Source organism: Perissodus microlepis, chromosome 14 (assembly GCF_051167445.1).
Source record: "Perissodus microlepis isolate ML-2025 ecotype Zambia chromosome 14, ASM5116744v1, whole genome shotgun sequence".
In the NCBI taxonomy this organism is placed as follows: Eukaryota; Metazoa; Chordata; class Actinopteri; order Cichliformes; family Cichlidae; genus Perissodus; species Perissodus microlepis.
The window spans coordinates 30,920,056-30,940,291 of record NC_140474.1 but is presented as its reverse complement, the minus strand read 5'-3'; the positions used below and the strand labels follow the sequence as shown (position 1 = coordinate 30,940,291).

The 20,236-nt window shown below is 39.5% G+C and overlaps 1 protein-coding gene across 1 annotated transcript; it reads right to left on the bottom strand.

Moving 5' to 3' along the window:
* Positions 1-1,398: 1,398 nt before the first annotated feature.
* LOC146374218 (lysophosphatidic acid receptor 6-like) lies at positions 1,399-2,605 on the bottom strand. Its single transcript, XM_084951978.1, has one exon. It carries the CDS (start codon positions 2,533-2,535, stop codon positions 1,699-1,701), a length of 837 nt encoding a protein of 278 aa, XP_084808104.1. The 5' UTR covers positions 2,536-2,605; the 3' UTR covers positions 1,399-1,698.
* Positions 2,606-20,236: the final 17,631 nt, after the last annotated feature.

Here is a 20,236-nt window from a genome sequence, read left to right as displayed (position 1 = left end):
GAATAATTATAAACTATAAAAAATGAATAACTGATACGTGGCCTGCTGCAGACAAAGAGGTTTGAATGGCAATTTAACAAAAGACATAAATATCTCTTTCTATTTTTTATTTTACCACTGACTCAACAAAGAGAGCCTATGTAATAAAGACGAATTCAACCACAGTTAAAGCAAACATGAAAGCACGCGTCTAAAGCATCTAAATGGCACAGGATGAACACACCGTGTAGAGAGTGGTTTTTGAGGTTTGGTGTTTTTCCATTACTAACCTAGTTACAAAGACAAATAACCGTTTAAGGTTAGCTGATGCTAGGTACAGATGACCGTGTAGTGAGTTTTGAATAACTTCAATTGTGCTTTATGTCTGGATTGTTTCACACCTAGAGCCTTTTTGGATTGTTTGCTACAAGTGTAGAGAGCTACCCGTCTCTTTGCCAAAACTCATAGGAGTCATAGGACTGGAGTGCTGCTGGCCTCCGTACTAAGATGCTGACAAAAAAGCACAACAGCCTCAGCTGCATTGACGGATTTATACCCAAAGACACACACTTGACTGTGCCAAATGATGTTAAAGGCAATCAAAAGAAGGTCTTATCACAAAAATAAAAATGCCCCGTTTTCATATCTGCTGCGTATATAAAGGAATGACAGTAAATACCAGGGATAGTTGACATCGCTTCATTGAAAGCACCAGCAACTGTGTGCTCACCTGGAGATGTCCTGCATGCAGGTTCCTGACGTGCCTGCCACACATGTCCATCCCATCTTAACTTGGAGCTTGATCGTAAAAAGATCCTGCCAGTAGTCAGCTTTAGAGCATGATTTGAACAATAAATCAAAAAAATAAAAATAAAAATGAAAAACTAAAAAAACAAGGGGTGCTGTTTTAGCGCTAGAATGAATTAATATTTGCACCTGTATCTAGAAAAAAAATTACATACATCAAATGATACCAGAAGTAAAGATTTTTTTTTTTCTTCCATATCAGATATAATAAACATGATAATTTAGTGCAACTTAGAACATCTGAGTGATTTTGCCTGCAAGCAATTCAGGCAGTTCACGGTGATCATTTATATTTCTACGTGTAAATTTTAGCTCTCATGCACAGCTGTCACTTTCTGCAACAGCAGCAGCTGCACCAATCCTTACAGCCTCAAAAAAGTTCATTCTGATGCCGTCAAAGGCATGCATCAATTTAAGTAATTTCCACTCAATCTTAGGGGAAAAACGCAGGTTTGAGAGTTGTTAACGTAGTCCATGAGGTTCATGACAGCTTGTAAAGCATTTGTGATTGAACTGTTTTGAAAACCTAAAACAGTAAAAAGCCGCTTTGCACATCTATTTCACAAAATAACTCAAGACAAGCCAACACAGTGATGCAAACAGACTCTGGCATAATCTCTGACTTGCCAAGTATTTAATATTTATATATTTAATTGCAACATTTAGAGCAAACTTTGTCTGATGGAACTAACAAAAGTTGTTAATTTTGGTACTTATTACACATTAGTTTACATTTCCAAGGCAACAGGAGAGCTTATACACTGTAAAAACAAAAACAATGCAAAACTAGATAGCTAGATAAATGACATGCAGAACTGGCCTTCTTAAATACTGATATTCATTTCCCCTTACAACCTTACTGTGAAACATTCTCACAAGAAACTGGGAAATCTGACTGGTCATGTTCGATGACTATTCAGTAGACCTGTCTGTGTCCTCTTTTTTCTTCCAGAAACCATCAAATGAGAAGTAATACAACAGTGGATCCAGACAGCAGTTCACACTGGCAAGACAATTCAGAGCCCGTTTATTATCAAAGAAAACAGTCAAGGACACGGGCAAGAAAAATATACTGAACATCAACAAGTTCATGGCAAAAATCAGCATGACGTTCACTCTGTTGTTGATCCTTGTGGTGATATTCAAATGTCTGTTTAGAGTCAAAGACACCAGAACTGTGGACACAATATTGATGAACAGCAGGGTGAAGAGTAACACAAGCTGAAAATACGCTATTGGAGGAAAGAAGTCCTTCTTGTCATCAAAACAAGTGGAAACATTCGAAGTGTTGTTTTTCAAATAATTTAAAAAGTTCACACTCTCTGGGATATTCACCATCACCACAATCAGCCAGACGAGCACAGCTCCTTTTGTGGCGTTGGACAAGGACCGAAGTTGGCGTGACTTCAGAGGGTAGACTACAGCCAGCAGCCGGTCGATGCTGATGAAGGTGATGAAGACTGCGCTGGAGCGGATGTTGTTGCGAAAAAGCATCGTGAGCCAGACGCACACCATGTTTCCCAGAGGCCATTTGTGTGTGGCATAAAAGTAGACCTTCATTGGTAAGGAGATGATGAGCAGGAGGTCTGAGATCACCAGGTTGATCATGAAGACAGCGTTGGGTGATTTGCGGCCGTGGTGGCGAAGAAGAATCCATAGCGACAGAGCGTTGAGAGGCAGTCCGAGCATTATAACAGATCCATAAACTACGGCGTACACCGTGTCAGCTTCTGTTCCATTTCGTGCCATTTTGAGCCACGTTGATTTCGTGCATGTTTTGCGTGAGTGTGAAATGTAGAAGTGGGGGAAGTGACTGTATGAGTGTTAGAAACCGCAAGACACACCTCCCTGCAAATCACAAGTGCCAAAAACAGTGTGAAAAAAAAAAGTTTCAACAGTGCTGAAGTAGCAGAGAAAGCTGAAACAGGAAGTAACCGTATGAGAATGAAAGAGTTGTGTGGAACTAGTTCAGTGTGGGAGCCTAAAGTTGAAAGAAAAAAAAGTTACAATTTCTTTTTTTCCTTTATGTAAAACTATAAATGTTCACTGTGGATTATTTCAGGAATCCAGAATCCTGTTTATTTACACTGAGCTCCTTTCTGTGATAAAGCGTCATTAAAGATTTTGGCAACTGGGGGATTTTAATTTTTGATCGAAAAACAATAAAAGAATTCAAGAAATTTTACATCTGCTTTGCAGAGAAATCAGAATTTTGTTTGAGTTCAAATCTGATTCTCTGAAAAATATATTTTTAGTGCCTCACTGTTTAATCTAGTCTTCCTCTGCACAGAAATTAAAAATGTGTTCAAAAACTCACGTTACCCATGTTATTCCAGCATGTCGACATGCTCAGGACAAACTTGGTTGCTTCTTGTACAGGATGAAATCTATTTACTGGGAGGCGTCCACTTTCAGTGAGGGCAAAACTTCCCCATACTTGAATATTCCAGCTACTATGGTTCTCTGTGGGTGTTGCATACTACAGTGTTATGCACCACAATGTCACATTCTCACACCTGTTCTTCTGTTCTGATATCTAACATGGTGATTGATTACAGTGTTCTGAAACACTGTGCGTGCCTTTGATGGCATTGTCGTTTTTTTCATCTTAGTGAACATATCATAATGCATCAAGATTATAATGTTATCCCTTTATGGTTGCATTTTTGTGATTTGGATACAGCTGTTTAAGTTTTAACACTAACCCGCTGCTGTAAACTTACAGTACAGCCTAAACAGGTGCACATTAGCCAAATGAACACAAGTGTCAGTGGACTTCTTATCTTTCAGAGGAAGTTCTTTTTCTGCTTTCACAATGCACAGTACAAGGAGGGTTGTTTTTTTTTAGCTCATACTTCACAGTAGGGTCTTTCTAGCAAAAGAGGAACCTTTGAGTGACACAGGTGTCACAGGCAGATGGGTTCAGACATAAGAAGTATACAGTTAGATTCATAAGCTTTAGGACAATGATGCGTTTTTGCTTCTCTGCACCGTTGCAGTGTAAGTCAAACAATCAAGATGTGATTATAGGAAAAGAAATGAATGTAATTCATGAACAATTGATGCCATACTTTTGTTAAATTCCTTCAATTAAACCTGAAGGTCTGTGCTTTAATCCCATAATTTAAAATCCAGTGTTGTGCTGTGAAAATGTAGCTGATTGCTTAGTCTTTTTTTATATATTTGTCACACTTACAGACTTCAGATCAAACAAATTTTTATTATTGGACAAAGCTAACTCAAATAAATACAAAATGCAGCTTTTTAAAACGATTTCATTTATTAAGGAAAGCAGGCCAAAAGATCTCAAAAAGCAACATATCATGTCAGCTAAAGAAACAGCTGAGAAACATAAGCATTGACATCTAAGGTTCGAGACTCCACCACAGCGACAGCCATTGTGCTCAAATGGCGAAAACTTGAAACAATAGTGAAACTTTCTTGGGTTACTGCAAAATTACTCCAAGAGCGCAACAATGAAAAGAAAAAACACCCCAGAATAACATCTAGATAAATGCAGGCCTCACATGTTCTCAGGTAAGGTGTGAGTGCATGATTCAATAAGAAAGAGTTCTAAAGACAAAACCACTGCTGACCAAAAAAAAGGTTTCGTCTCACATTTGCCAAAAATACATCTTGATGAACCCCAAGACTTTAACTATTCTGTGAGCTGACCAGTTGTGCCTGCGTTTGTTTTTTAGTGTGTGCGCGCCTGTGGGTGCTGCTACACCCACTGCACTTTACAATTACAAAATGGTAACACAGGAAACAACACAAGTCGTTGGATGTTTTAGGTGATAGAAACTGTACATCAAAACTATCTGAATAAGGAAACGTGAAAAGTGACTGAACTACAGAATGCCACTCTTGGTCATTGCCAACACTTCAGATAATGGAATTTGAGCAAAACATTGTTATTATTAAAGTTGTAAATAAACAAGAACACAAAGAAAAAAACTGCACAGTGTCTGCTGCAAGGTTGGAGGTGCAAGGAACAGAAAGGCTTACCGATGGTGATAACAGCTTCGTATTCAGCAGCCCTTTTGAGGTTGATGCAGTCACTGCCAGAAGCACAAATGCACATGAGGTTTGGTTTTGTACAGTTGTGGCTGGTGACTTGAAAGGCATGCAACGCCAATGGATCATTTTCTCCCACCACCAAATGATCTTAATCAGCACAACAAAACAGCGAAACAACTTGCCCACACTCAGGCATAGCATACGTAGCACGAAGTTTGATTGTGCCTTTAAAATACTACGTATCCTGTCAGCTAGTTTAATTTACACTGATGCACCATATTCTCGAGCTAGCTTCAAGAAACAATATGCGTGTGAAGTTTGACAAATGTCTCTTCGGTTCCTCAATTCATACGGGCACTGAGGCACTTTCGAGAGGTAACTCTAACTCTTATAAAGTGACTGGTCTGGCTCTTCTCCCAGGTTCAAACCAAAAGTTTATCATTTTTTCTCTTTTTCTGAATTGATTTACAATCAGTCTGTAGCAGTGACTTAATTTTCATCCAAATGGCTACTTTGCTATAATTTTAAATGATAATTGATTTATTAGAATTTTTTAATATTCAAGCGGTCAAACAGTGCTTCGCTTGCTTGTACTGGTTACTGATTAGTGGCATACAGACATGTGAAAAAGACTGTATGCAGTTTTCTGTAAAACTAAACTGACTTACTGGTTCCATAAGAATTAAGAGGTTACCTTGCAGCCAGCTGCTACTAATCCAATGCACCTTATTAATCGATCATCAGCAAGTGTTGGCAGTTTGCTGGTCTGAATGATCGAATGCCACAATATTACCATTAATGGAAGACTCAGCAAATGCACCTCATGGTCAGAGAAATTACAAAGAAAGCCCCCCTAGAGCTACATGTCAGGTGCTACAGGCCTGAGTTAGCATGTAACTGTTAATCCATGACAGCACTATCAGAAAAAGAAAGACTGTCAGGAGAAAAACCTCCTCTCTATAAAAAGCACATGCAGCGCAGCTCAGGTTTGCATCTAAACAACCCACAAAACCTTTTTTTAGGCATAATGCACAGCACTGTGTTTGGTGATAACCAAAATACACAGCACAATAGCACAAACATGTCAGACCAATGTGCTGTCAGATTTGTAGCTACAATATTTTTTTTAAAATGTTGCTCCACTTCTTAAAAAAACAACAGAAAAACAATCTGACTTTTTTTTTTTTTACAAGGTACATCCAAACCCACAGGCATCAGGTAGATTTGCATAAAGACAGAAATGATGGGAACCTGGCTCTTCACAAAAAATCAACCACCACCTCTAAGACAAACTGACATTTTTAATTCTTTGAAGGCAATAGATTGTTCAACTTCTACATCTTTCTCACACATGTGATTCATATATGAATCACATGTGTGAGAAAGATGTAATCGTTTAAGGGTTGTCACAGAGTGGTACGTTATCTGTAGTTCTGTTATGTTTCAGTTTCAAGTCACAGCTGAAGAACAAAATGTTCAAAATGTGACTGCACAGCATACATGATCATTCATTGTCTCTCGTGCAGATACTGGACTGCGTAAATAAAGCATTAATATAGTCGAGCGGTATACTTGAAAACTGCCTGGAAAGTGAAATACTAATAATAATCAAACTTCACCTTATCACCCGAACTTCAATTTACCACTTATGGTTTTCCCTCAAACTCTCTCAGCTATAACCTTTTGGAAGATTGAAATCAAAATGGCTACTGCAATGACAGCAATTATGTGATTTCATCTGACTCGCACACTTAAATAAAAGGAGTAATAGGCCAACTAACTCATCAATGCATGCAGGGCATAAGAGCATCTAAATTGATTTCTGTGGAAAAGCACGAATGCCATTTTCTCTGGGCTCTAATGTGTGAGAAACTTGAGCACTGCCTAGGACAGGTAATCTTTGTTATTAGAGTCTTTGTTAAAATACATTGATTTAAAATGCTGGCCCTGCATTCATAGCAAGATGGACTGTGAGTGTTAGCAGAAAGTCAGATACTTGGGTCTTTGCAAGGAGTAAAAGAAGTCAGTTAACTACTACTTCTAATAATATTAATAATTTCTGCTCTTTACTGAACAAAAATACATTATTCGTGTAAGTTTGTTTTATTTGAGTAAGGAAGAATAACAGGAATGAACAAGTGCTTTTCAAAAGGTCAGCAATATATTAAGTATACAGGGAGTGCATAATTATTAGGCAAGTTGTATTTTTGAGGAATAATTTTATTATTGAACAACAACCATGTTCTCAATGAACCCAAAAAACTCATTAATATCAAAGCTGAATGTTTTTGGAAGTAGTTTTTAGTTTGTTTTTAGTTTTAGCTATTTTAGGGGGATATCTGTGTGTGCAGGTGACTATTACTGTGCATAATTATTAGGCAACTTAACAAAAAACAAATAGATACCCATTTCAATTATTTAGTTTTACCAGTGAAACCAATATAACATCTCCACATTCACAAATATACATTTCTGACATTCAAAAACAAAACAAAAACAAATCAGCGACCAATATAGCCACCTTTCTTTGCAAGGACACTCAAAAGCCTGCCCTCCATGGATTCTGTCAGTGTTTTGATCTGTTCACCATCAACATTGCGTGCAGCAGTAACCACATCCTCCCAGACACTGTTCAGAGAGGTGTACTGTTTTCCCTCCTTGTAAATCTCACATTTGATGATGGACCACAGGTTCTCAATGGGGTTCAGATCAGGTGAACAAGGAGGCCATGTCATTAGTTTTTCTTCTTTTATACCCTTTCTTGCCAGCCACGCTGTGGAGTACTTGGACGCGTGTGATGGAGCATTGTCCTGCATGAAAATCATGTTTTTCTTGAAGGATGCAGACTTCTTCCTGTACCACTGCTTGAAGAAGGTGTCTTCCAGAAACTGGCAGTAGGACTGGGAGTTGAGCTTGACTCCATCCTCAACCTGAAAAGGCCCCACAAGCTCATCTTTGATGATACCAGCCCAAACCAGTACTCCACCTCCACCTTGCTGGCGTCTGAGTCGGACTGGAGCTCTCTGCCCTTTACCAATCCAGCCACGGGCCCATCCATCTGGCCCATCAAGACTCACTCTCATTTCATCAGTCGATAAAACCTCAGAAAAACCAGTCTTGAGATATTTCTTGGCCCAGTCTTGACATTTCAGCTTGTGTGTCTTGTTCAGTGGTGGTCGTCTTTCAGCCTTTCTTACCTTGGCCATGTCTCTGAGTATTGCACACCTTGTGCTTTTGGGCACTCCAGTGATGTTGCAGCTCTGAAATATGGCCAAACTGGTGGCAAGTGGCATCTTGGCAGCTGCACGCTTGACTTTTCTCAGTTCATGGGCAGTTATTTTGCGCCTTGGTTTTTCCACACGCTTCTTGCGACCCTGTTGACTATTTTGAATGAAACGCTTGATTGTTCGATGATCACGCTTCAGAAGCTTTGCAATTTTGAGATTGCTGCATCCCTCTGCAAGATATCTCACTATTTTTGACTTTTCTGAGCCTGTCAAGTCCTTCTTTTGACCCATTTTGCCAAAGGAAAGGACGTTGCCTAATAATTATGCACACCTGATATAGGGTGTTGATGTCATTAGACCACACCCCTTCTCATTACAGAGATGCACATCACCTAATATGCTTAATTGGTAGTAGGCTTTCGAGCCTATACAGCTTGGAGTAAGACAACATGCATGAAGAGGATGATGTGGACAAAATACTCATTTGCCTAATAATTCTGCACTCCCTGTATATGAACTATATACTATTAAAGGCTGCTTATTTGATCTACATTTTTTATAAACAATACTGATCAAAAATGAATCACTACTCTTAAATTACTACCTAATAAGCACCAAGCAGCAAAAAAAGCCAGAGACTCCTGGAGACATTAGATTAAACCAGACTAAGAGGATAAATATTGAATTCTGACCAAGAAAGAAAATGCTAATGCTATGTACACAACAGCAATACGCATCTTAAGGCCAGAGTGGCAAATGTGTTGTGCACTCTGACTGGGTGTTTTATTTGAACTTAGCACTGTTACTTAGCACTAAATATGCACTCTCTGTGTCTGTGCAATGCAATCATGCAGTCTTTAGCTGCACCTTTCTAATCAGGCTAGTTAGCGTTAAGCGATAACTTGGCACTCCACCCTGTCATGCTAATGTCAGCAATTCTGTCTCCAAAACAAAAGATGGCAAGATACAAATGCTAAAATCTAATTTACAATCTAATTCATGACATCACAGTGGGTACATTCATTTTTCAACTATGAAAATTACTGCCATTATATTATGCTGCTATTCATACTGTCATTATATTAATGCTGCTATCCTGTATATATCGTACTTACTTTTGTTTGAGTACTTGCGATTGTTTTATTGTACTTTTTATATTTTACATTTATATTTATTATTGAATCTTGCACCAAGGGAGTGGCACTCCAATTTCGTTGTACTCTGTACAATGACAATAAAGGCTATTCTATTCTATTCTTCTATTCTAAAATTAGCTGGTCAGATTGAACTATAGCTAGCTTGATAGCCGTATAATCCTTTTTGGTTTATCTAAAAGTGCATACAGTGAAGGCAGTATATCATTCAATGCTTTTCCTGTTGAAAATTTTAAGAAAAGCTGGTATAATTTTATCTGATAAATAAGGTAGCACCTTCTTCCTTTCGTGCCTTCTCTTTTGTAGACTTGATAACACCCACACCCACAACTGCAACCGCTCTCTCATTGTTTAACCTTTAAGCTGCTTTAGTTGCTTAGACATCCTTCTTTGTTCTTGTTCTTTTTAAGCCTTACTTTTTGCAAAAAGCAATCCAATTGGCCATGAGTCAGCTTTTGTCTTTGGCAGATAGGCAAGTATAGATTTTATGATGAAGGACTATATAAATTTAACTGACTTGACAAAAATACAGCTACTACAGCAAATGTTTGGCTCCATTTTCCGTGTTGCTTCATTCTAACTTGTTAACCTCTGTTCACTATCAGAATATTTGTATCAAAAGTAATTTGGATGATCAGAAAAGTAGAAACAGCAATGGATAAGTGGCTAAAGTGAAGATATTCAATAAGTGCTGATTCACTTTCCCAACATGCTACATATGGGCACAAGGAGAGCTGGGATTACAGGATGGGTTGACTGCCTCTATCTCTAATGAAATCACCGGTCCATTTTTGGGCAGTGTGGTTAAAGTGCCATTCTCCCACACCAGGGAGGGTGGAAATACAGCCATTTCTGTGCTCACTTCATTAAAATTTCCATTTCTTGAACAGCAGGTGTCACAATGAGCCCTGTTCTCATGACCTGCAGAGGAGATGCATGTCTCTGGTAGCTTGAAAATGACTGAACACTGACCCATAGAGCTAAGTGTTTGAAGTGAAGGTTGCAATGAATGCATACAAATTCTTTTTATTCTTTTTTGTTGCTTCAGTCAAATATTTACAGCCATTGCAAATACAGAAAGTCAATATTGCTGTCAAGCTCGAGCCTGTATAAGAACCTCGGATTTGAAAAGATTATACGCTTTAGACAATTTCTCTGCCATTTCCAGCTGGGGCAAGGCAATTAACCCACTTCATATGTTTCATCTGAGGCCAAAAAAAACAAAATAAGTTAATCTGTCCCAAGGTGCAGGGACGTTGCTATTAGTCCCAAGCAATGAGAGGAAGTTGTAAAATCAAGCTCAAATGGTGCTTTATTGCCTTCCCTTTTCCAATTAGTGCCTGCCATCTTAAATCTTAACAGGCTCAGAAAGTATGGCCTGATTACCTATGCAAATGAGCGGGAAGCTATAATAAAGCTGTCAACAGAAATAAACGGGTTTAACATAGGAGAGCGTTGCAATTGTGATCATTGCCGCTGGGCTAAACAAAGAACGACAACATTCCCAAGACACTTTAAGTTGCAACAAGACAAATTGATTAGTGTTTATAACTGTACCTTTGGGCGGAACTTTGGCCAAGATTTTAGTTTCTCCTCATGAATTTCCTCTTTGTATTTGAAAAAGAACTATGTAACTTGCTACTGTAGCCAAAAAGAAGAAACACAGTTGGAATATCTAATTAGCTTTTCACCTATAGTTTACTCACTTCTGACTTATCTAGGAGCACTCTATAAATGGTAAGTGTTTGCAGACAAGTCTTCCATGGAAACTATGAGTAACAGTGGCAATCTGCCCATGATCAAAGCAATCACAAGGGTTTTTTTTGTTTTTTATGTTTTATCCTAAAGCTCCTATGTGTCTTTTACACCCTGGAGTAGCAGCTAGTAGAAGACAAATAAGAAAATCGAGCATTTGTATGTTATTTATAATTATTCATTTATTAATTTCATTTTGATCCGGCAACAAACTAAAGTGATTTCCTCGTCCTTTATTAGGCTTTCAGGCCTGAACACACTGAGTAACCTGTAATGTTTAATTATAAAGGTTTTCAAATTTAGCAGCTCTAAGAATTTAGCAGCTCGTCATATTAGAAATAAAGAACAGGACTAAGCCTACACCAATCAGTAAAAGAAAACACATTAACTTGAGTCAGTCTATTTCCTTTTTCCACTGTGTGCCTGTGATCATCATAATATCACATAATTAAATATTATATTATAATACTATATTATTATCCATTATATTATTATTTTTATACATCAAATTATGTTACTGCAGCAACAGTGTTGCATTTTACTATTCCTGCTTTTCAGATTTCTGAAGGATCTCAATCCAATCCTCTGATAATGTCCGTCGGCAATGCTTAGTCGATCAATTTCATATAGAAGAAGATTCAAATGATGCAACAAATGTGAGCATGCACAGAACCTGAAGCAGAAAGCCAGAGCTAATAGATAATGCTGTGTTAACCAATGTTCTGTTACCTTTTATCTCTGACTGAGGTTTTAGGTTTTCTGTCATGCCAGCTAATGCCTGCTATCTGTTCTGCTGACAATGGTGAATATTCATAGATTATAAGCCAACCTGTCAGTGATAACCTGCCATCACAGTGTCCTGTTCTGCATGTCGAAAAGAATGATCTTAAGGGTATGTAACTTTCCGTTTTCTCATTTCAGACTCACGCAGGATGTTCCTTTTTTAGCCTAGGAAGTGTGGTTTAGCTAAAGACTTAAACCTCAAACTGCTTTTGCAGAGCAGGCCAACATAGATGTTCTCTAGCGCAGCAGTTTTTCCACCATGGTATATTTGCGTGGGTGAATTTGAAACTCTATAAAGCAATTTGTACCGCTTTCACATTAAAAGAACTAAAAGTATGGTCCATTTATCTAGCCTTTACACAATAAAAGCTTGAGGAGGTGGGCTTCCCAATCTCTATTCTCTATTAACATAAAACGGTTTGCTGTTGTGTAAATTACTTCCCCCAGTAAAACTGAGCCAATCATGGGCATTCAGAAGATGACATGTTGTGAGAACACAAGGGAGAGGAATCATTTCATATTCCAAAAAAAAAATAATCAAATAACCCTCTCCAGTCCGCCAGGGGGCAAATCCTTTTACTTTGGTCTGAAAATTGAAGTTATTTGATTAACACGTTTGCTTTCATCGCAAACTCCATTTCTTTCAAGTTTGTGTACGCGTGTACTTGTGCATGTGCATACTGAGAAACTCTGCTTCATTAGATTTGCTGTCAGTGGGTGGTTCGTATTAGTGTATTTGCAGAGCACAACAGCACCCTTAAGGAAAGCATTGAGCTAAATAAATAAATTAAAATTACACGTAGCTTATATACGCTACATGCCTGCAAGACCTTTATGGTTATGTGTCCATGAAGCTGAGCGACACACTGGGGGGGGGGACTACAAAAAAAGACACCAGACAAGACTGAGGAAAGAACTCATTACTCAACTATATAATTGTTCTTCCTGCGTGTTACAAAGGGAGGCTTTAATTGCTTACCACGCCACTTATGTTAATTAGTTACAAAGCATAGCTTAATTGTAAACCTGGAAAATGTAAATGCCTGCATTTTAATGCGAATAGGCAATACACAACACTTACCCATCACCACCTGCTCAATTTGCATCATACTATTCCCAGAGACCGCAGATAAGCGCTATACTGGGAGATAAAGCTCTTTTCGAGGGAGTCGCGGGACTTCGACACAAGCTGTACGCCATTATGTGAAACAGCATGGTGCAAAAACAATGCACGCTTAGCTGGGTGGGTAAAAGCAAGACTAGGAAGATTTAAAGATGGGTGGGGGGGATAGAGTGAAGAGGAGGAAAATTGGCAGATGAAGCAACAATAGTGTGAAAGAAGAAGAAAGTGATCTGTAGCTGCTAAGTTGAAGGGTGGGTGGTGGTGGGGTTATGAGCAAGGGGTGAAAGAAACTGCAATGCACTGAGTCACAAGCAAGACAAGGCAAGAGAACGCAAGTGACGCTACCTGAGAGAAACGGAGCGACAGAGTGAGGAGGAGATGATGTGGGTAAGATGTGTAGGAGAGAAAGAACATGGTTAACCCAGTTAATGCACTTGATTGTCTTTCTCTTTCTCCTCTTCTTTAAGGACCATCGATATGAAGAAGGACAGCTTGTGTGTATTTGTGAGCATGTGTGCATGCTGGAGTTTCATTTCCATCTGTTTGTTTTGTGTGTCACAGAGCATGGAATTGCGTGTTTTCACATTTTTGTGTCCACACAGGAAGCCAGGATGGGTTCAGTCATGCTGTTGTGTTTTAAAGGACAAGGTCTTATAAGGTGATTTGGCTGGTGGACACACTGTTGATGGGTAGCAGATTGCAAACTGTGATTGTCATATGAAGACACCATAAGGCAAGATGACAGCAACCTACATCAGACCTCATCACGGCTGACCATAAAACAGTGACTGGCCAAAGCAAAAGTGGAATAGTAGCTTAGTGTACTATCAATAAATATGCATATAGCTAGACCTATCTATATCTACATATATATCTAGATAGCCAGGTATATAGATAGATAGATAGATAGATAGATAGATAGGTATATATATATATATATTTAACTACAAAGCCAGTCCTCCGGATATCTTTATATAGGAAGTGCAATTTCAATAATACATGTCAGTTTTATTGAAATTGTATTATTGACATAATGCATGTCAGTTTTTCTGCATGAAAAAAAGTGCTGTTGTAGTAAATGCTAGAAATATGCCAGCACAACTTTTTGGGTCTAAAATTGTATGAGTATGAGTAAAAGATGAGCTTATTGCACTGTTTTAAAATTCACTAGCTGGGCCCACGTCCTCATTTTAGGTTTGACAGCGTTTTAGTAGGTAAAGATTAATGCTTTGACATGAATTGAGCTGCGGTTTGGGGAAGGGACTGGCGATGGCTCCTGGGCCTGGCAGATCCCCGAGTATTAAATAGAAATGAAGAAGTTAAAGAAGTGAGAACAAGGAGGGAGGGAGGGTGGGGCACGTAAACGAGAATGAACATGGGGTAACCTATGTAGATGACAACCGGAAAGAGCGTGTTTGAAGGCGTGGCCCTGCTCCTGAAATTCCGATACATAATCTCCAAAACAAAACAGGAAATTTCCTGTTATTTAAATGTGTATATATAGGCTTTATCAAAAAGAATCATTTGATTTCAAAGCATTTTAATTCCACCGCCCTTCACCAGTAATGATTGAAATACTTACAGTTAGAAAGAGCGTATTTGTGAGTTTCATGTGTTTTCTGGTAGGTAGCATAACAGCAGCAATGACGGCAGTGACTTAAGACATGCTCACAAAAGTATGGAATTAATTTTACCATCGTACGGATACATCAAATCCATGTCTTCTTTCACATTTTCCAAAGTCATCCACTGGGCCACATTGGAGTCCTTGGCGGGCCAATTCTGATAATATGTTTGACACCTCTGCTGTAGGATCTTTCGGCGCTATATAAATAAACCTGAACTGAGTATCGGGGACAATTCCATTATATTGTGCATGTTAATCTTGCAAAGTATACATTGTTCAAATTGAAGTCAGAAAGAAACAAATGGTTTGATGCTGCCCTCTGACTTGATGAAAGTTCATAAAACCTGATTTAAAAACATTCACCGTGTACAGAAACACAGCTTGGATGAAGGCATCATACAGTGGCATACTGCGATCAAAATGACCTATAACTACCACTTAACAATCAGCAAACAAAGCAAACTGACTTTATTAATGTCACATTACATCATATTTTAAGCTGCAAACTGCTCTCTTCAGCTGAACGCATGCGGTTCCAGGAGGTGGACAGCAGCAGCAGGTGGCCATTTCACAAGTAATTGTTGGCTGTCCTGAATCTGAACCAATCCCGCCAATTGCATACAGTGATGCTTAACTTAAACCCAGCCAGGTATTTCTGCTACATCTAACCTAAACCCTGGGGACCACCACAGAAAAAGTCATTTTAATGAGAGGGAAACAAACTTTGGCAATACTGGGCAATAAATTCAGCAACAACTGCTCATTGTCTCAGCTCCTTCTCTGCTTGGCCCTCCTTGCTGGTTTCCTCTCAGTCCTTTGAATTTATTTTTGGATTTTTCCCTTCTTGTTGCCATGCATAATATCAAATATCAGCTGAAATCATACAGACATATGTGAGGTGTCTTTAACGCCTGTTCCTTAACCCTGCTGGGTTGCAACAGCAGTGAGTCTCTCACTTATGGGTTTTTTATCCTTCTGCACCCAATCTATGCATTAGGTATGTCATAACCACTGACCCTTCTGAAACCCTACACTGTGGCCCATGTTGTCAACTGAAGCATACCTCCCTAGAAATGTAAAAACACAAGCAACCCTCACAGGTATAAATGCTTTCAGAGGCACTTGCAGAGGCTATGTCATAGGCTCCATGGAAATCCAATGCAATTCAGATGTCAGTCCTCACATATGGATGCTTGTAAAAGGGCCCTTTGGCACTACACTTAAATTCAGTGAGTGTTCTTTTTTTGTGTACTAGGTTAATGCATTGGGGGAACCTCCAGAGCTGGAAAATGAACTCAACGTGGAAGTGCCAAAAGAAACTGGCAGTTTTTCTAATGGCACCCATTGACAGGCAGACCCTGTAGACTTCTATGTTAAAATATCAAAATTGAGCAGGAAAGTAGCACATTTACAGTTATTTTATTTGATTTTTATTGTTTCAAACTCTGTCTCTATGTTAGAGTGAAAGTGAAAGTAAGAGAAGCGTTTTTTCAATTCCCAATACAGCCTCACAGTGAGAATTGGGAAATGTATCATAATTTATCTACAAGTCTTTCTAAGGAAGAAAAATAACTTGGGGAAAGTTTCAGTAACATTAATACTTCAAAATCTCAAAATTCACCAAACAACATTCATGTTTTTCATGCGCCTCGTTTCATATAAATCTCTTATATAAGAAAAATGATGGGAATTCACAATTTATGCCATTAGGTCCGTTAAAAACGAATCTCGAATAGTTGTTGTGTATGAGTAGCCAAATGATGTCTTTAATTCACATGCGTTATGGGGCTTAATGATGAGGAGGATTTAAAGAAGGCATAAAAAAGCCTCACAGCAATTTACCGCTAATTTAACCAAGTTTTAATGAAAATATGCAGATCTTGCTTTTTTAAAATGCATCATATTCACTGAACACTCTACGCAGCTTTTGCTCCTCGAGTTTATCGTATCATATTTATCATATTCACCATGAGCTTACTTTCAATTCAGCCTCCAATTCATTGTTTAAATAAACATGCTCTGGTCATCTCTGGCCTTCAGACTGCACTGTAACATGTATTTCAAGATCTCGTTGACGTTGCACTTTAGTGGTTACCAAGCAGTTGTAAACTAGAGGCAACACACCTATGAATGTGTAAATCCCCCAGCTTCCTGCCACCTAATAGAGAAAATGTATTCCGCACTGAACCAGCAAAACCAAACCTTTTCTTTCCCCACCTCACTTTCACTCTTACTTTCTATCAATCACATCAACACCTATTTAAATCCGACCCACAATATTGAAACAAAATACCCTCTCTGGCTTTAGCACAGTGTCTTCTCACCTCAGTGCCTCCCATCCTCACTGCTTTATCAGTGACAGACCTGCTTTTTGGTGAAAGTACAACACAGAAGAAGAAAAAATACGTCAAGGCTGCCATGGCATTTTCTCCCCTTCACATTCTCCTTGCCAGGCTTATGCTCCGCTGTGCCATTTCCATCCAAGCCGCCAACTCACCACCCAGCCCACTACCATCTTATGTATTGGCCAGGAAAAGTAGATTACAGAGCGGAAATGTCATAAACTCTATGGAGAGGAAGCATAGGTTGTCAATTATACATGCGCCACTCTGCTGCTATCTCTGACTCTCTTTTTCCACCCACTCCAAGCAACTTGGCCAAGGCTGGCCTGCTCTCCTCTTTTATATGCTATCTCTGTCTAGGTCTGACATCTGTCTTTTATCACACTGCCACATGCGCGCACACACACAGATACACACACACACACACACACAGCCCACATAGATTCTGGAGGAGAGCAGTTGTCACCATGGAACCCAAAACATTCTGAACTGAATTAAGCATGCTTGGAGCAGTAATGGGATAGCTAGCTGTTTTGCAGGAGATGGAACCACGCATGTCTACATGCAGATGGCTCTATAAATAAACCTCTTCAGAGGGACACACAAAGAGAAGATGAAACTGGTGCGGAGAACATGGCTTTGCTCCTGCTAAAAACCATCTTCAGCAGGATTTTCTGTCACGCCAAACATCTTTGGAGCATTTTTTTCCACCCCAAATGGCATTAAAGTCTAGGTGCTTTGGAAAATAAGAACAAAGGAAAATGACTTCCTGCAACTAAAATCTCATACACGGCAGCATGAAATGGAACTACTTGTGTCCAATACTCGTGCTTCTCATAAGAAGATTTAAAAAGGACTAAACACATTTTCTCCGCATTAAATTTTTAGCCGTGTTCCTAAAAGAATCCTGCCAGGCTGTCAGTGTCCCTCCACTTCACAACAAACTCAGCCCATTTAGGAGGCAATGTAGCAAGTTTTCAAGTTTTAGTTAAGTTTGGAGAAAATGGGTTAGTTTGCTTGTTTTAAATAAACATAAGGTCATTAGAAAAAGAAATAGAGACTCAGCAACTGAAACACACAACTGGTACAACATGTCGGGAAGATACTGATGTAATTGTACTGTAGGATTACAGAACAACATTTTCATACTTCATGCCTTTACAAACTCAAATTCAAATTTTATTCGTCACACACACAACCACCTGACGTGGTGAAATGCCCGACCATTAAACTACAATAAAGAAATTTACAAAATTACAAAACAAGATTTTAAATTTAGAAATTTACAGTAAAAAATAATGTGCAAATAACATTTAGGAAAGAAATTATAAGAAGTGTTCAAGAAATTATACAAAGTGTGCAATTATAAGAAGTGTGCAAATAAACAGAGTGCAAATGGTGACGCGATGTATGAAAGTAGCAGGTCAGGAAGCTCTGCTCGAATGATGCGTTCGGCCGAGCGCACCACTCTTTGCAGCTCTCATCTGTCCTGCTTGGTGCTGTTCCCAAACCAGGTGCAGATGTATCCCATCAGGATGCTCTCGATGGTGCATGAGTAGAAATTAAGCACCCTCAGTGGCAGATGAAAGTCTCTAAGTCTTCTGAGGAAGAAGAGATGCTGGCGGTCTTTCTTGACCAGGGTGTTGATGTGACATGACCATGAGACGTCCTGAGTGATGTGTACACCCAGGTACTGGAAGCTGCCCATTGTCTCCACTGGTGCACCACTGATGATCAGGGGCTCATAATTCCTCACCTGCTTTGTAGTGAAGTCCACGATCAGCTCCATAGTCTTGCTGATGTTTAGGAGGAGGTTGTTCTCTTGACACCAGTTGTCCAGGTTCCTAATCTCCTGCAGGTAGACCTTCTCTGTGTTGTCAGAGATCAGGCCCACAACAACAGTGTCGTCAGCAAACTTGACAATGGAGGTGGTGTCTGATGTGGCTACACAGTCATAAGTGTACAATGAGTAAAGCAGGGGCACAGCCCTGAGGAACTCCAGTGTTGAGTAAGATGGAGGGGGAAACTTGTTTTTTTTTACCCTCACTGATTGTGAGGAAGTTGAGGATCCACTGACACAGTGATGAGCTCAGCCCTAGATCCTTCAACTTGGTAAAAAGCTTTGAGGGAATTGTTGTGTTGAATGCTAAACTGTAGTCCACAAACAGCATCCTAACATAATTCCCTCTGCCAGTGTCCAGGTGACTCAGGGATGTGTGGGGCAGGTGACATATGGCGTGGTCTGTGGAACGATTAGTCCGGTATGCAGACTGAAGTGGGTCAATGGTGGCAGGAATGAAGAAGTGATGTTGTCTCTTATCAGTTTCTCAAAACACTTCATCACTATTGAAGTAATCATTGTGGCAAGCGGGCTATTGTTTCTTTGGGACAGGGACGATGATGGACCATTTAAAGCACGTGGAAACTACTGCTTGTGCCAGGGAGAGGTTGAAGATCTCAGTGAACATCGGTGCTAGCTGGTCAGCGCAGGCTCTGAGGACCCCAGATTGCATCTGATCCTGCTGCCTTCCTGATGTTCACTGTCCTGAAAGCTTTCCTCGTGGCATGCTCTGTGATGGTGAAAGCATTGTCTTCACTGGTGCACTCGCAGCCGTTTGTTGTGTTATTTGCTGCAGCGTTGAAGTGAGCATAAACGTGTTCGGCTCATCAGCCAGTAAAGCATCGGCACTCATCATTGAAGAAGCTGGTTGCTTATAGTCAGTTATTGTCCGGACTATATATACTATTACAGTATTGTAGTGCATCTGTTAAGAGGGTATAACTAAATGGATGAGTAATCCTGAAAAATGTTTCAGAAGGGAGCTAGAGTGTATTTTTTAACTTTTCCAATAATCATTTTTGGATAAAATTCATGTGGTTTTACTAGTGCTGTCAAATTAACGCGTTAACGCAAATTAATCCGCCATCATGGTCAGGGCGATTGAAATTTTTAATGCAATTAACGCATCTAGAGTGCAGAATGACTCAAAATCCCAGAAATGTTTCTGTCAACGCATTTCAAGCAGTTTGTCCAAGTAGAGTTACCTTCGCACATCCGCAAATGGGCAGTTGATCTGGTTGGGACAGGCAGCTGAACCAATCAATGGAAGATGATAAACGCACATTGGCCCTCTCAATGGGACATTTGAGTATTAAAAAAAATAACAAGACGGAACAGTCGACCGACATAATGTACTATCACATTGCGCAAGAAGGAATTTTCCTTTCACCGAAGCACTTCCAGCTTAAAATATTACATTGACGCAAAGCATACGTTAGTCGGGGATGCTGCTAGGACTTTGGCTAACGTGTCACCCAGCTTGCAACAAACCACTCACGGAGCATCGGGGACTCAGTGAGTCTACCTCGGAAATATTGACTGACACAATTGCCAAGTGGATTGCAACAAACTGCAGAAC

Bases quoted from the DNA above. Each gene is read 5' to 3' on its own strand.
- LOC146374218 (XM_084951978.1), bottom strand. From the start codon at position 2,535: ATGGCACGAAATGGAACAGAAGCTGACACGGTGTACGCCGTAGTTTAT.